This window comes from Carassius gibelio, chromosome B4 (assembly GCF_023724105.1).
Source record: "Carassius gibelio isolate Cgi1373 ecotype wild population from Czech Republic chromosome B4, carGib1.2-hapl.c, whole genome shotgun sequence".
Classification (NCBI taxonomy): Eukaryota; Metazoa; Chordata; class Actinopteri; order Cypriniformes; family Cyprinidae; genus Carassius; species Carassius gibelio.
The window spans coordinates 19,327,668-19,344,073 of NC_068399.1; the positions used below are offsets into that span (position 1 = coordinate 19,327,668).

The window sequence follows — 16,406 nt, forward strand, 5'->3', positions numbered from 1 at the left end:
ATATATATATATATATATATATATATATATATATATATATACTGTATATTAGCAAAACAAAAAGCTTCAAATGCTTGAACTATCTTTGACTTTAAAAGTCACTTTCACATAAAAAAAAAAAAAAAAAACTTAATTTAAATTAATGTTCTATGATTAAGATTATTGAGTATAAGGAATACAATCAAAAACAGACAGATGGTAGTGAAATCCGGAAACCAACATTTATTTTAATCCTTTTATATACAAAATAATTGAATTTTTTTTGCCAATTATATTATAGAGTAAACCATTTCACAGCCTTTCATGCTTTATTTTCATGTAGCTTTAACATTAACCAGAATATTATTTCACACGCTACGTTTCATTCGTCTTTGCCCCCTCTGACAAAAACACATCGAAAGGTTCTGCACCCACAGCAGTGCAATCCAGCCTCCTTCTTTGGGGATGCAGAAAAAAAAAGTCATAAACTACCTGGCCAAATAGAAAAGGAAACAACAGTGCTATTAGAAGAGTAAGAGCTGATGGGTGTGTGAATTCAGGTGGAACACTGTGCGGTTTTCTGCAGCACCTTACGCATACTCAGTCATCTGTTCTTCAGACTCAGGAAATAAGGTTGTCATCACTTTTCGAGAGGGGCTTTTTCATCCGAAGTGACTTTAAGTACACAAATTGTTGGGACAGTTCCATTAGAGCACTCTGGGATATATCGTCATGCTCAAGGGCTCAGTTGTGATCATTCACGGTGCCGCCTCAGCATCCTTTAATGCGTCTAAAACTAATTTTGGCTGGATATTTTCAAACCAAGTGTCAGATCTATACATTAAAAAGCAGACAATTCCAAACTAAAAAACTTGATGCAAGTTATGACAAGCTAAATCATGAAAATCTAGGGCTTTGCCAAAAAAAAAGCTCGCCCCATTTATAGTGTGGACAGACATAAACACACATTCACACTCATCCAATCCAAATGCACACATATATTCATGCATGCCTGCAAAAACCACACACACTTAAGCCGTATTTGACGACAGCACCACTGTAGACTGTGTTTAGTGAAGCCCTGATTTCACTTCACTCGACAGCTCGTAATACTTCATAACATGCAGCAACATGATTTAAAAAACAGTTACATGATGTGACAATGTGTATATTTCTGCCTACTGGTATCGCAAGCCACTGCAAATACAGTTGTTCATTTCCACTGGAGTTATGAGTGTGTCAAATCAGCCCAATCAGTAGCAGTTCACTCTTTACAGAGAAGTGGCAGTATTTTGAGCTGTCAATAAGGGGAATGAGATGCCCCTCACCCCAATTTGAGGTGACTTCTGTGGTGGCTGTGTAAATGACATCATTTCCTTCACTCTTCGGTCTTCGCTCAGCCCAGGACTTCAGTGTCGCTTGCATTACTGATATAAAAAATGGCTGCGCTCAAAGCGATGAGAGGGAATCTTCTTTTTGAGTATAGAATAATGTTTTCTACCAAGGCACTAAGGAACCGTGCTGAGGGGCCTTCGATGCATCCCATACTGTACAACCAAACCAAGAGCAGAGTGAATTCTGGCGCCCAAAGTGGGGTCACAGGTGGATACATGGCTGACTGGGGGGCTTTCCTTCACAATAACAGTCATGGATGAAGTGAACCTTAATTAGTCTATAAATGACTTCTCTTCAGGGATAAAACATTCAAAAATGTAGTCGTAAAATAAATCGAACAAACACTGGGCGCAAAATAAACCACGAGAGAACTGAGAAAAGGATCAACCACATCTGTGTAGAGTGCTTGTGTGTTAAAAACATGCTACCTCACATCCCTGATAACCAGTTTTTAAACTCTGTGGATTTTTTTTTTTTGTATATTCAAAACTTCTGACGCCTAAGAACAGCTTGTACACGTATTACATACTCCACAACAATGCCCACAAAGACATTGGTGCCTGAAATGTGCATAATACCGATTTGAACACTGACGACAGAATGCAACAGGCATTAGCTGTGAAGCAAAAGTGAGTATCATATAGTCAAGACAAGGTTCACGGTCTCCACAACGCTGGCTAAAGGTGCGGTCACATTAGCGAAGTTTTGTGCGCAAAAAAAGTCCAGTGTGTATTGTCAATAATGTAGCGATGAATGAGGCACTGTTCACACAGAAATCACTTTGAATCTGTGAAAACATGCAAAATTGCAGCAATTCTTACCGTAATGACTGGATTTTGCTTGTGAAAATTTGCTTTATAACTGTAAATGTGACCGCACCTTACTGCTGAGGATGTGACGTCAATTACTGTTTCTATGCGATGGTGTGATACAATGCCATCTGATGTAAACTGGGCCATGTTAATAAAATATATGTCAATTTATATATTCCTATACACATATCAATATATATGTATGCTCGCTGTGACATAATACAATTAATATGTCTCAATGTCACGTGACTTTCATTCCAACCAATCGCGGTAAACTTGGACTGGCTCTCTTCTCGCTTTCTCACTGTCCTTCATTAGGGGAGTGTGTTTTACTTCTTTTGCTGTGATGTCAGGGGTCACAGTGGAATAGAGACTGTTCTCCATATGATGGCGTGACGAGGAGGTGGGGTGTTGGATGGGTCAAAGGTCACGAGGTGTTGTCAGGCAGTTACACAAAGGAGTTCATGGCGTTGACCGGAGAAGGGGCCTCCGAACTCTCGTTGCCCTCCGCCGTGTCTTTTTCCTTCTTCCCACTGTACTGGCCGATGAATGAGCCATCCTCATTGAACTGGCCGTCTCCTCCCTCGCCGTAATCCACCAGGCTGTCGTCACTGTCGTCCTTCTTGACCGTCCCATTGGATGGGGTCCGGCTGCCTTTCAAGGGCTTGTGATCCTCCGTGTCACTGATGTAAAGAGTAGAGACAAGGGGAGGGGAAGGATATTACAACAGCACAATTGAAACCATCTAAACTAGATAGTGGAGATCGTCCATTTCCAACATGCTTTTTAGTGCAGGTATTTTCACAGCAGTCCTTATATGCGTCTCTCTTACAGTATATCCGGAAGGTATGTTCATAACTGGTCATAACGTGCATTTCGGAAAGGGTAAATTTGGCCACATCCATCATAATGCATAAACCACTTTTAGAAAACCCATAAAATAACCATTGAGGATTTCTAAACAAATGCAGTCAAATATAAATAAAGCAATACAACAAAGTAAAATCACAATATGCAATCCAAACTATGCAAAATTCCAATTTCCTTTTTTTTTTCAGATTTAAAAGTTTAGTTAAGGTTGGGCTTGGCTTAAAAGTCAAATTTACAGCCATCTGTTTGAATTTCTACTGTAACTAGATAACAGATGATTTTATGCATGCAAGACTTGCAAAGCCCCTCTTACCTTTCTGAAGATCTGAACTCCCCCCCAAAATTAAAACACACAGGAGGAACAAATAAGACAGACTGACATGGTTGACAATGAGGATTTGACTTTACAGTAAAGAAAAAATGTATGTAGTGACATCATACACAACAAATGATGGACTTCATGAACAGGACATGTGAAATGTTAATACAAGACAACAAAACAAACATGGCTGATGGCTGCTGTCAATTGTGATTCTGATTTGGTGAATATTCCAAGGTAGATTATATATAATTAAATTAATATTTAATATATGATACTTCTACAGTATATTGAATTTGTGTCTTGAATTAGCTATCGTGGGTTGAGACCATCCAGTTCCAATATTATTTACTCCATTGCCTCAGGAATAATAATGACAACATGACCAAACATGTTACAAAAAATACACACAAATATAAAACATAAATTAAATATATGATAATAAACATTACAATAAATATTAATGATGACACAAAACATAATAACAAATCACAGCAATAAATCCATCATTAACGTGAATGAGGAATGCAATTGATTTGACACTCGAAATAATTTTACAGTCACATAATACACATGTTTGCTCCTGCTTTCTTTAAGCTGTTTTGTGGTGAGGCCAAAGAGGTTTACATTCATCTCAGAGGAATGAAAAAATTACGGTCTGTATCCCTGAGCAAGAGAAGTAAGTTTGCTTTCAATCAGTCGTGAAACAACAACATCAACATTTATATTTCATGATTTCTTATCAAAGGGATATAAATAGGTGTAGAGTAACTCCTATATGTTGTTTTCCTCACCTGTACTCCCCAAATGTCCCATCATCCTCTTTCATGGGCTGGATTTCTGGGTCTTGATGGGCATCTTCTTTTTCCTTTACTATGAGATTGGAAAAAATCGACAAGTTGTATAGTATTGAAGTTCACAGGGTTCGCATGTGTGTGCAGAATCTTAAATATTTTTTATTTTATGTTACAGATTTTATTTTTATGTGGCCTGTGCGACGTTTAAAAGATTTCAGATTCAGCTTTAGCTCCACACAGATGTACTTGACTACCAGTTTCACTCATCAATTTTTGTACATGCACTTACCTGGATATTTGCCTCCTTTGTTCCTCTTTATAAAGCAAACGATGAGGAGCACCAGGATCAGCAGAGCAATGGCACACATCAGTCCGATAAACCAGCCCTGCGTGGCTATGTCAACCTGCTTGCTAGTCATGGCTGCAAGAAAAAAAAAGAGGACAGAAGGAACCAATCCTCACTTTTCTTTCATTTGAAATATTATGGTTAATTTATCGTGCAGATGTCACACAAATCAACAACAACACAAATATTGGCACTTCACTACAATAAAGTAAAAATGAACATGAGCGGAACATCAAGATAACAAAAACCTCAAAGAAACGTGGATTTGAGGAAGTGTATTTAACGTCCTCTGACGATGCATAAGACAACTGCTGTAGGATGGCAAAGAATAAAGAAAGGAAGAAAAGATGGACAAACATACAGTAATTCTGGCATGCATTTACATTTCCATAAACCCATCTGGACTCTGCTAATATTCCAAACCAAAACTACAGGTAATGTCTGGAACTGAGTCTGGGCGGGGCTTCACGGGTGATTGACAGGTGAGGGTGATACTGGTGGTCTACAGACAGGGTCTCCTCACCTGGAACTGTAATCAACAGCTCCTCTGTACTGTGGACCGTAGCATCCGAGTGGTCTTTGGCAACCACCCGAACCCTATAGGACATCCCGGGCTTAAGTCCTTTAATCTGATATGTCCGAGTGCCATTTACAAACTCGGTTTTCCAGGGTTCTTTACCTGGAGAGAAGGGCCGACGGCAGGGAAGAGATTACGGCAAAACCAATTACATAGCAAAAAGGTTGATTTTATTGATGATTATAGTATAATTTGTTCTTTGACAAACTTCTTTTTTTGTGATATTACACAATTTCAATAATATTAAATTGCTTGGTCTATGAGCTTTATCATATTAAACTGTGATTTTAAATAAACGCATGGCATTGAAATTTGAGAGTTTTAAGGAGGACAATCTTACTGTTATCAACAACATATTCCACATAAACATTCCTATCCGGCCCCGAGTATTCCCAGCTTATCACAGCATGGTCCTCCACCACCGAGGAGTTCACGCTCCTAAACATCCGACCAACAGGAGGTGCTGATCAAACAAGGAAAGATACAAGTGACGTAAGAATTTAGAGATCATGAAAAAGAGTCTAGTGGCCCCCAAAGGTATCACCAGTGGTGGACGAAGTACACAAATCAAGTACTTGAGTAAAAGTACAGATACGTATAGTAAAATAATACTCCAGTAAAAGTAAAAGTACTCCTTTTTCAATTTTACTCAAGTGAAAGTACAAAAGTACTCAATTTTTTATGTACTTAAGTAAAAAAGTACTGAAAGATAGATGTTTGCAATTTTATATAGGCTACTTAATTTAATGTTATATTAGCACATATTTTTTTATAATCCTACTGCTCAAAATACCTGGGATTTTTTTCCAAAATAACCACTATATGGAGTCAAGATATATTTTTGTTGTTAATATGGATTACACTGATGAGAGTAATGTTCACTGTGAAGCTTACACTGTGATGTACCTGAGAGAAAACAGAGTTGACCATCTGATCTTCACCAGTAAGAACAAAGTAATTTAAAGTTTGTTTTACAGAACATCAAAGTTACAGTACAGACCAAAAGTTTGGACACACCTCCTCATTGAAAGAGTTTTCTTTATTTTCATGACTATGAGAATTGTAGAGTCACACTGAAGGCATCAAGAGCTATTGGAGCAAGAAGGAGACTGATGGGGTGCTGCGCCAGATGACCTGGCCTCCACAGTCACCGGACCTGAACCCAATCCAGATGGTTTAGGGGTGAGCTGGACCGCAGACAGAAGGCAAAAGGGCCAACAAGTGCTAAGCATCTCTCGGGGAACTCCTTCAAGACTGTTGGAAGACCATTTCAGGTGACTACCTCTTGAAGCTCATCAAGAGAATGCCAAGAGTGTGCAAAGCAGTAATCAAAGCAAAAGGTGGCTACTTTGAAGAACCTACAATATGACATATTTTCAGTTGTTTCAAGCTTTTTTGTTATTAATATAATTCCATATATAATTCCACATGTGTTAATTCATAGTTTTGATGCCTTCAGTGTGAATCTACAATTTTCTTAGTCATAAAAATAAAGAAAACTCTTTGAATGAGAAAGTGTGTCCAAACTTTTGGTCTGTACTGTAACTTTATATATGACATGATAATAAGGCCTGAAGTTAGGAAGAACATTAAGGAAAATTTAATTATATTTTCATAATGATTTTTTTCCTTCTCAAACCTTGTCTATGGTTTAAACGGGGTGCATCTCTTCCCACTTTAATAATTACTGTAGTTACATGTTCTGAACATCACATCCTTTTTCTACCCAGATGTAATATATATATATATATATATATATATATATATATATATATATATATATATATATATATATATATTTATATTTATATATATATATATATATATATATATATATATATATTTATATAGGTGTTTGAATAAAAATATTTGGACATTATTTATAAAAATTACCTCAACTTAGCACCAGCAAGCTTGTTAGCTAGACAGTTAGCATCAGCTAACAATATTTACTTATTTTCAGTACGGTTATGAATAAACATTCATGTCTGTCTAACGTTACTCGTCTAGTTAATCCAAACAATATACACATGTATAACGTTACTGTCGACAAACAATATAAAAACAGACGTCACAAAGGACATTTTAATAAAACTGTTAACATTATGGCAGCGGGGAATTTGAACGTGCATGAGTTATTGTATTTAATCTGTGTTATTGAAAGTTTTTTTTTTTTTTTTTTACCTAAAATTGATGTGTCTGCACTCGAGCATTTCAGTGGGCTTGAATAGATCACTCTTTACAACGGATTTAGTTCCCAAACAACTGAAAATTTTGACCTAAATATGATTTTCAGTTACAATAATTAATCCAAAATTTCGACATAACTTACTTTTAGCAACATCAGACGCACGCGCGCTCACAAGATCTCCCGGTTCTTACTTCTGGAGAGACTCGCACTAAACGGTTCATTTGAATCAGTGAGTGGTCCACTCCAGAACAGCTGCAATCGGATCATTCTAATTCGTAAACGAATCGTTTGGTGCGATTCGCGATCCGATTTAAAGGTTTATTTTGAAAAGACTCAGTTCATTCATGATGAATCAGACACCGCTTCTGCGTCTCGGAGCACGTGATATATTATAGGGAGTAACGATATGTTTTATGAAATGTAGTGAAGTAAAAAGTACGATTTTATGCTTCGGAATGTAGTGAAGTAAAAGTAAAAGTTACTCAAAATAAAATTACTCAAGTAAAGTACAGATACTTGAAAAATGTACTTAAGTACAGTAACGAAGTAAAGCTACTCCGTTACTGTCCACCACTGGGTATCACCATTATATTTATTAAGTTGCACTTTACTCAAAGCCTTTATGTATAATGTATTAAGGGTTATTAAAGGGTACAATGCATTGTAATTATTCATAATATGCATTGTAATACATTATATCTTGTTATAAAAAATTATAACTGAATTTAAAATGCATAGTGTAACAATGAACTGACAAGTGTTATACTGTATTAACTGTGGTTACAATTATTCATGAGACTGTACAATGCACCATAATGTGCATTACAAGGCATCATTAATGCATTAAAATGACTTTTATAATGCATTATACATAAAGGCTTTAAGTTACGTGTTACCAAAATTGCTTTCAATAAAAGCTCCAGCATATTTTATTTGCAAATGCAACTTGATTCGATATTTTACATCTAATCTAATGAAATTCAAATATTGTAATTGTAATCTTTTGGATCACTACAGATGTATTTTTTTTAATTGCTTACAGTAAACTACCACTGAAAATTTGGAGGTCAGCTTTAAAAAATAAATAAATATATATATATATATATATATATATATATATATATATTTATGAAGGAATTTCTTTATGTTCACCAAGGCTGCATTTATCTTTCGGGATTCTTTGATAAATATGAATTTCAAAAGAACGGCATTTTTTAAAATACATTTCTTTACTGTCTTTTTTTTATCAATTTAATGCATCCTTGCTGAATAAAAGTATTAATTTCTCTTAAGAAAATTACTGACCCCAAACTTTTGAACTGTACTGTGTATGTAACTGTCATCACTCACTTTTTATTTTACTGTAAATCATGTATAGCTCAAATAATGATTGTGACTTCTTGTGAGATTTTAAAAGATATAACATTTACTGATTCCTGTTCAATACAGTATCACACAGGCCTAGCAATGAAGGAAAAAGAGAAAAGGTGCCGGGACAGGAGTGTTTGTACCCTTGCGAAACGGGGGCTGGAAAGATTGAGTGACAGGGGGGGCTGAGCCTGGAAGAATACAGAGAATAGTGAAACACACAACATGAAACACAAAACATTAGAAAGAGAGAAAAACGAGGCGGTGAAAGAGAGAAATGCAGATCTGAGTTAACAGCATGCAGGAACATGCAGTTCACCAGTGCAATGAGAGCTAGTTACTGTGTGTTTCTGAGAGGACACTGGGAGCAAGGCAGAGACATCTGGGTCTGTATTATATGTCTGAACAACACTCTACTCTCAAAAACATCTAATGTCCTTGTCTGCACTAGTTAAAAGGATAGTTCACCCCAAAATGAAACTTTTTGTATTTACTCACCAAACCCGTATGACTCGGATTTGAAAATAATTTAATATTATGAACGTTTTCAAACAATAATCAGTCATTAACCCCCAAAACTGTCTAAAAGGGCAATAAAGGAAAGCCATATGACTCATGTTCACCAGTTCAAGACTCCTGAAGTGATAGCATTACTGTGATGAATGGGCCAAAATTTAAGTCATTGTTCACTGATAATCTTCTCCTGCAGTGAGCTAACTGTGACAGAGTAAATGTTATGATTCAGTTCAATTCAAATCATTTAATCCAATTTGTGAACTTAAACAGCATTTAAAAGAACCGACTCAGAAGAATGATTCATTCTTTGATTCGGTTCTCGAATTCAAATCACTGACCTGATGACTCTTGAGTAGTAGCAGTTCTTGAATTACATTTAGTGACTGAGCAGACACTTTTATCCAAAGCAACTAACAAATGATGAGTTTTTTTCACTAGAGTTCACTGAGCAGAAAGATAATTAGTGAATAATTCAACAAGTTGCATGGCATTGAAGTTCAGACATTTGTACAGAGAAGTACACACAAAAGTCTTCAATGATATCAAGTCCTCTGAAATTATACAATACAACTGTGACCAAAAGAGTCATTATATGCAGAGAGTTTTTCACGATGAGTCAAATAAGTGTTTCAGTTCAATTCATGAATCGTGTGAATGAATAAATTCAGTTTAGTCCAATTTGGGAACTTAGTAATCACTTGAAGACTTGAAATATATTGTACAAGTCATGTGAATCACTGTAATGATGCTTTTTTATGTCATTTTTGGAGCCGACTTGTAGACTGTACTGTAAGAGCTGCATTAAGATAAACAAAAATTCTCCATTTGTGTTTGACAGAAAAAATAACAGCATACAGCCATTCAGGCAATCAACCAACTGCATTTATTTTTGGGTGAACTATTCCTTTAAACAGCAGATGTTCTAGCTAAACCCTACTGAAAGCAGTGGGATGGAATTTGCATTTGCTGGTCACATGATTCTCCATGACATATGGAGCAGGCCGAGTCAGGTGTAAAGCTTTTTGTCCTGAGGAGGTTCATGCATATGTATCTATCTCTTTTCAGTGCTATAGTGCCTTTCTAGTCTCATAGCTGATGTTCATCCAGCATGCATTCTCATCAGCCTGACACTGTTGTTACCTTTACCCGCCTCTACTGCGGGATGCCGAATTAATGCTTCATAGAAAAGAGAGAAAGAGGGAGAGAGAGAGAGAGAGAGAGAGAGAGAGAGAGAAGACAAAGGTAGAGAGGATATACTGTAAGTAGCAGCCACCTGACAACCAAAATAGGTTCCTTCTAAATATATACAGTAAGTCATGAAATATGATGCTGTTGGAAACAACATACATTCATACATACATACAAAAAAAAAAAAAAAAAGATTAAATCATGAAAATGTAAAGGCTTTTTACTTTCACAGTCAGAATGAAAAGGGCAAAAAAATCAATGTATAAATGTAAAAATCAATCAATCAATTAATAAAAGAATAAATTTTCTAACATTTTCCAACAGAACTGTGATATATCTCTAAAAGAGTATATAGTTAATTGAGAAGCAAAATTGCATTTAATATTAGAATTAAAAAGAATTAAGAAATTTTTCCTTAAAAATTTAAAAAGAATTTAAAAAGTTTTTCAAACTACATTGTTTCCAAAAGTGAATAATTTTTTTGTGTGATGTTGTATGCTTTAAAGAAGATAAAAAATACTGATTAAGAATATGACTTATGAATAAATATTCATCTTTTTAAAAAATATAATAAAATATAAAGTACACACAAATATAAATAAAATATAAAAATAAGTCAAATATAAATAAAACTAATGTTAAATTTGTGTGAAAACTATTTTTAAATAATAAAATATTAATAAAAGTATTTTAAAAAAATTAGTCAAATATATAAATAAACAAACAAATGGCATGTTATGTGTGTGTTAAATCTATTCATAGAATATGCAACCCTTAATGAAATAAAAGCATTGTATTGTAGATGTATAACATTGACTACGAACAAGAACACTCCGATCCAGGAAATTGAGGAAATGATACACAAACCTTTGTACAAGTTTTATTCTGCTTGCAATGTATGTGAAGCCACCGTTGAGGATAAAATACTGCACCTGGATCCTTGCCTCAAATCCTGAAAATGTTATATTGTAAAATCATTCACAAAGCTAGCCCTCACCTTCGTCCACCATTGTGAAGCCCTCTTTTGTGACAGTGGGACCAGAGCCCTTGACAGTCATGGCGTTCAAATAGAACTTGTAGTGAGTGCTGTGCTTGAGGTTTTCCAGAGTGATGCTGGTCTCGTTTGCTGCTAGAAGCAGCTCTTTGAGCGGCCCAAGTTCATCTGTTGTATTGACTGCAAGAAAAGAGAGGAGAGTTCACATAGAGAGGATTAAAAGTGTAAGTGATCTGCATCTTTTTATAAATCACCAACAAAATCCCATAAGATATGTCCCAGTTCAGACTTACTAGGCTGGAATTTGAGCAAGTATCCTGTCAAGTGACCGTTATTTTCTAGAGGTGGCATCCACTTCACAATCAATGAGTCCAGGTTCAGATTTTGGATTTTTAAATCTGCAGGAGGCCCAGGAACTAAAAGAATAGATATAGATTATTTTCCTTTAAATAATTCTTCATACTTTGACAAGTGAGTACATTTAGTAAGTACACACTCTACCTCCCTCTGGTGTTTCAAATATGTGATTGGAGCTGGTGGGTCCGTCTCCTTTCCCGTTGAAGGCTCTTATGTTGAGGGTGTACTGGCTGTAGGGATGAAGGTCGATCAGAAGACCCTCCGGCTCACTCCCGTGGAAGATGAGCTCCTGTGGTTTCACAGGCTCAGGGTCTTGCTTCTGCAGGCTTCTTATTTTCCAGTAACTCACCTACAAAATGGCAACATCTTAGACTGTTTGCCGCTGAAATGTCAACATCTTTAGATAGATCTCCGTAATTGGTGAATAATATTAGAGATGTAAATGCATTTTCTGTCTTAAGTAAGTACCTTATATCCATGCAGTCGCCCTCGTACTGTTGACAGAGGAACAGCATCCCAGTGCACTTCAGCCACTGTCCCACTCTGAACCGAAACTTTTAAGTTCTCCGGGGCCACAGTTGGTACTAAGATGACAAACACATACAATATTTTGTATTTTTTTTTTTTACAATTTGTAATGGAACTATATTCCATATTTCTAGAAATCTGTCCACCATCTCAGATGAACATTTTCAGTGTATCCATGTGATGCCTGTTCAGATTTTGTCCAAAATCAGCATAAAATAATAAGGTATAAAAAGATATGTAAAATAATATTTAAATGTACATATAAAATAATGTTGATATAAATATAAGTGCTGTCAAACAATAAAGCACAATTAATCCCATCCAAAATAAAAGTTTTTGTTTACATAATTTGTGTGTACGGTCTATATTTTTATTCATATATAAAAAAACACACATACAGTATATATTTTGAAAATATTTCCATGTATGTATTTATATTCATATCCTTATCTACTGTATATAAATATATCATCTATTATATATAAATATATTTAATATATGAACAACCCTTTCTCTAAAATATATTCATGCATGTGTGTGTATTTATAGAGTATATACACAGCACACACACACATATATTATGTAAACAAAAACTTTTATTTTGGATGTGGTAAATCGAGATTTCACAGCACTGATTAATATATTTGAGTGCTTTCTGAAGTTTACTCACAGTCTTCTCCTGAGTATCCCAGCACTACGCCTGGTCTGGGACCATGACCGTAGTCATTGACCGCCTGCACGGTGACTTCATAGGGTGCGAAAGTGGGCGTTCCTGTCACCACATATTGCGAGACATTGGCCAGAGTGAGTGAAGTCCATTGCTGATCCAGATCTTTCTGTCTCCAGCTCACCTTGTACTGTAGGCCCGGACCGTTCGACTCCAGCCCGGTCAGCTCCTGGTCACCAGACATTAAAAGGAAACCACGTAAACTAGGAACTAGGAACTAGATACTCAGCTTAACTAAAAGGTTCTCTAAGGAACCTAAAATGGTTCTTCAATAACATTTCTGTGAAACACACCTTTGGAACCGTTTATGTTTTGGATCGTACTATACTGAATATAATCAAATCATAAGTGTTTTACCCTCCAAGTTATTGTCATGCTGTCAGGTGACGTTCCAATGATTTTAACATCTGATGGATTGACGTCAGGCCCTGTGAGAATCGCAATCAAACTTTGATTCAAGAAAATACAAGGACATTTAAAGATTCCTAAGCATTCTGTTTTCTTGCTAAGGTAACTCACGTGCAGGATTGGTTCTGTACTGTCTGGATGGAGCGCTGGGTTCACTCAGACCCACGTCGTTGAGTGCCAGGACCCTGAAGGAGTAATACACATACGGGGAAAGCTCCAAGTGTGCTGTGGTGCTGGTACCTGAGACTTCAGTCATATTGACCCATGCTTCAGGCTCGTGGAGCGAATCTTCATATTGGATCAGGAACGCTAAGGTAACGAATATTAATGGATCAGAAAAGCAGACCTAAATGTTTCTGTTGACCTATAATGTGGATCACCAATTGATCTCCAACAAGGTAACAAACAAAGAACTCACATTGAATAGGACTATTGTTTTCATCCCCAGGGGTCCATGTTAGCTGAACACTGCGCTCTCGTTGGTCTGTCAGCTCCAGGTCTGTGGGTGGGTCTGGTTGGTCTGGAAAACCAGATTTTATGAGACACAAAACCCATCCAACATCCAGCTATATTACACCAGACATTAGAAACATGCAACACGAGCCCAAATAAAAAATTAACTAATATACACCAACTTAAAAAAAATAAATAAATAAAAATGTCACAGACTGAAATGCGTCATTCTGTTAAAGGCACCATTTTAAAGTATCAAGCCAATCTCATGAGAAAAACTGTTTTGTTTACATTCTAGAGAATTTGTGGCAAATTTGTATACATTTGTACGAACAACACAAAATTTGTAATAAAAAATTAGGCATCAAGATGAACCACTAAACTAAAACTTAGTGTGGTGGAAGCAGATGAGATTGTACAGATTTGCTGCTAATCAAAATGTAAATTAGTCACAAATTGCCTTGAGAGTCTGTTGGTAAAGCTGAAACCACACAGGTCTTTATTTCCAAACGAGGTCAGGAGAAGTTTAGTGAGCTGCCTCATTTGAGAAAACTAAAAACCAAAATTGCCTTTAACAGTTTATGTATTAATGGGAAACATCCACAAAAGACATCCATAAGCACATATTGGGAAGGTAATGAGGGATAAACAAAAAAAAAAAAAAAATACAAATGCATCAAATGGTTTTGGGACCTGTTTGGGAACTGAAAGAAGTGCATTTTACCCATTATTATAGGTGGTGTTGGTGTGGCCTCTGACAAGGAAAGCAGGTTTGAGGAAGTCAAAAGTTAATTATACAAAAGTACATATTCAACTGTAAAACAGCACCCATATAAATATGTCCTGGTACAGTTTGAGTGTGTACAGTATGTATGTACAGTTTCTAGGAAATGGACAGCCTGAAGCAGGTGAGAGTGTGATACCGTACCGACTACTGTGAGCATGGCGCTGGCTGAATCTTGGTCAAGGGTGGTGTTTCTGATGCAGGTGTAGTTCCCCTCATCGTCCTCTCTCACGTCATGTATAGTCAGACTGTCAGAGCCCACCTCAAATCTACACAAACAAACACACACCTGCTAGTCAACAACAAGTAGCTACAGGCCACCTTTCAGAGCAAATAAACGGAGACATCGTGATTTTTACTTTTCTCAAACTTCAGAGGTTAACATTTAGATCAAAAGTGCTTTTTTTGTGGATAAATCATCCATTTGTGGATACATTATCTTGTATACTGTATATACTCCACCATTCAAAAGTTTGGGGTCGGTACGTTTTTTTAAATATATATATTTTTTCATTACTATTTTATGCTCATCAAGGCTTCATTTATTTTAAAAATATTATATTTTAAAAAAATATAATGTTAAATATTTTAATTTAAAATAACCATTTTTTATTTTTAAACATTTTAAAATATAATTTATTCCTATGATGGAAGCCCTTACTTCAGTCTTCAGTGTCATATTTTGTCACATATTATTACTGATTTGGTGATCAGGAAACGTTTATTATTATCATTATTACTATCAACACTGATAGTGATAGTTGTACTGCTATATTGTTGCTATATCTGTTTTTTTGGAAACTGATACATTTGATTTCAGGATTCTTTGATAAATAAAGAGGAACAGCATTTATTTGAAATATAAATCTCTTGTAACAACATAAAAATCTTTACTGTCACCTTTGATAACTTTAATGCTTCCTTGCTGAATAAAAGTATTACATTCTTTCCTCTTTTTTTTTTCTTAAAGGAAAATAATCTTACTGACCCCAAACCACTTACAGTAGTGTATTTGTTTTTAAATAGGAAAAATGCCTATAAAGAAAAAAATACCCAACTACTCCATCTGCAAGATGGTGCTTATATTTGAACAAGAATGGCAGCAGTGGTGGCAGGTCATACCGAGTGTCGTCGGGAAGCTCCATATTGTCTTTGAGCCATATCATGGAGGGAAAGAGAGAGGGGTCATGTTTGACTTCACACTCAAACACAGCCATTCTGTTCCTCTGGACAACTTTATACCCAGGCTGTCTGATGATCCGTGTAGCCTCTGCGGAAAGAAAACAACATACATCTTGCTCATTTCCCCCACATTTCCCATCATACTACTTCTACTACTACTATTCATTCACTTAGCATATTACAAATACACAGATTTACCCAAAACAATTAAATTAGGTTTTCACTCACCTTTCACTTCCAGGTAAACATGATTTTCTTTGTTTCCAAGACTGTTTGAGGCAATGCAGGTGTACTTGCCACTGTTTAGTGGCCGAGCCACATTGATCTCTAAGGTATTGTTTTTATGAATGATGAACGAGTCGCCATCCACTATGCTCTGACTGTCTTTAAACCTGCAGATGTCAGAAGCATAATAACCATGCAACATAAACAATTTTGGATATTAGAGGCAAACTTAAAAAGAAATTCAATAATATCTCACCATGTGATCTTTGGAAGTGGCGAGCCAAATGAAGCACAGTCTAACAGAGCCCTACTGTTAGTGACGACTGAGTATACATGATTTGGAGGAGTCAGCACCCTTGGAGGTTCAGCTGAAATGTAATGTAATTAATG

The 16,406-nt window shown here is 36.0% G+C and overlaps 1 protein-coding gene across 17 annotated transcripts in view; it reads right to left on the reverse strand.

The window, feature by feature from the left end:
• Nucleotides 1-196: 196 nt before the first annotated feature.
• LOC127956606 (neuronal cell adhesion molecule) overlaps nucleotides 197-16,406 on the reverse strand; it is a 57,631-nt gene continuing 41,421 nt past the window's right edge. For 7 of the 17 annotated variants that reach the window (XM_052554640.1, XM_052554642.1, XM_052554639.1 and 4 more), the window contains 20 exons: nucleotides 16,273-16,384; nucleotides 16,020-16,183; nucleotides 15,732-15,879; nucleotides 14,754-14,878; nucleotides 14,550-14,579; nucleotides 13,791-13,892; nucleotides 13,484-13,681; nucleotides 13,322-13,392; nucleotides 12,908-13,133; nucleotides 12,178-12,293; nucleotides 11,854-12,058; nucleotides 11,646-11,768; nucleotides 11,356-11,532; nucleotides 10,311-10,346; nucleotides 8,798-8,845; nucleotides 5,436-5,558; nucleotides 5,042-5,197; nucleotides 4,462-4,593; nucleotides 4,170-4,248; nucleotides 197-2,869 (listed from right to left, as the gene is read on the reverse strand). In XM_052554640.1, coding sequence (XP_052410600.1) covers nucleotides 2,635-2,869; nucleotides 4,170-4,248; nucleotides 4,462-4,593; nucleotides 5,042-5,197; nucleotides 5,436-5,558; nucleotides 8,798-8,845; nucleotides 10,311-10,346; nucleotides 11,356-11,532; nucleotides 11,646-11,768; nucleotides 11,854-12,058; nucleotides 12,178-12,293; nucleotides 12,908-13,133; nucleotides 13,322-13,392; nucleotides 13,484-13,681; nucleotides 13,791-13,892; nucleotides 14,550-14,579; nucleotides 14,754-14,878; nucleotides 15,732-15,879; nucleotides 16,020-16,183; nucleotides 16,273-16,384 — 2,606 coding nt within the window. In that variant the 3' untranslated portion in view covers nucleotides 197-2,634. Of the gene's footprint in view, nucleotides 2,870-3,440; nucleotides 4,042-4,169; nucleotides 4,249-4,461; nucleotides 4,594-5,041; nucleotides 5,198-5,435; nucleotides 5,559-8,797; nucleotides 8,846-10,310; nucleotides 10,347-11,355; nucleotides 11,533-11,645; nucleotides 11,769-11,853; nucleotides 12,059-12,177; nucleotides 12,294-12,907; nucleotides 13,134-13,321; nucleotides 13,393-13,483; nucleotides 13,682-13,790; nucleotides 13,893-14,549; nucleotides 14,580-14,753; nucleotides 14,879-15,731; nucleotides 15,880-16,019; nucleotides 16,184-16,272; nucleotides 16,385-16,406 lie in introns of those variants that run through there. The other 10 variants (XM_052554651.1, XM_052554654.1, XM_052554650.1 and 7 more) reach the window with 5 other exon arrangements.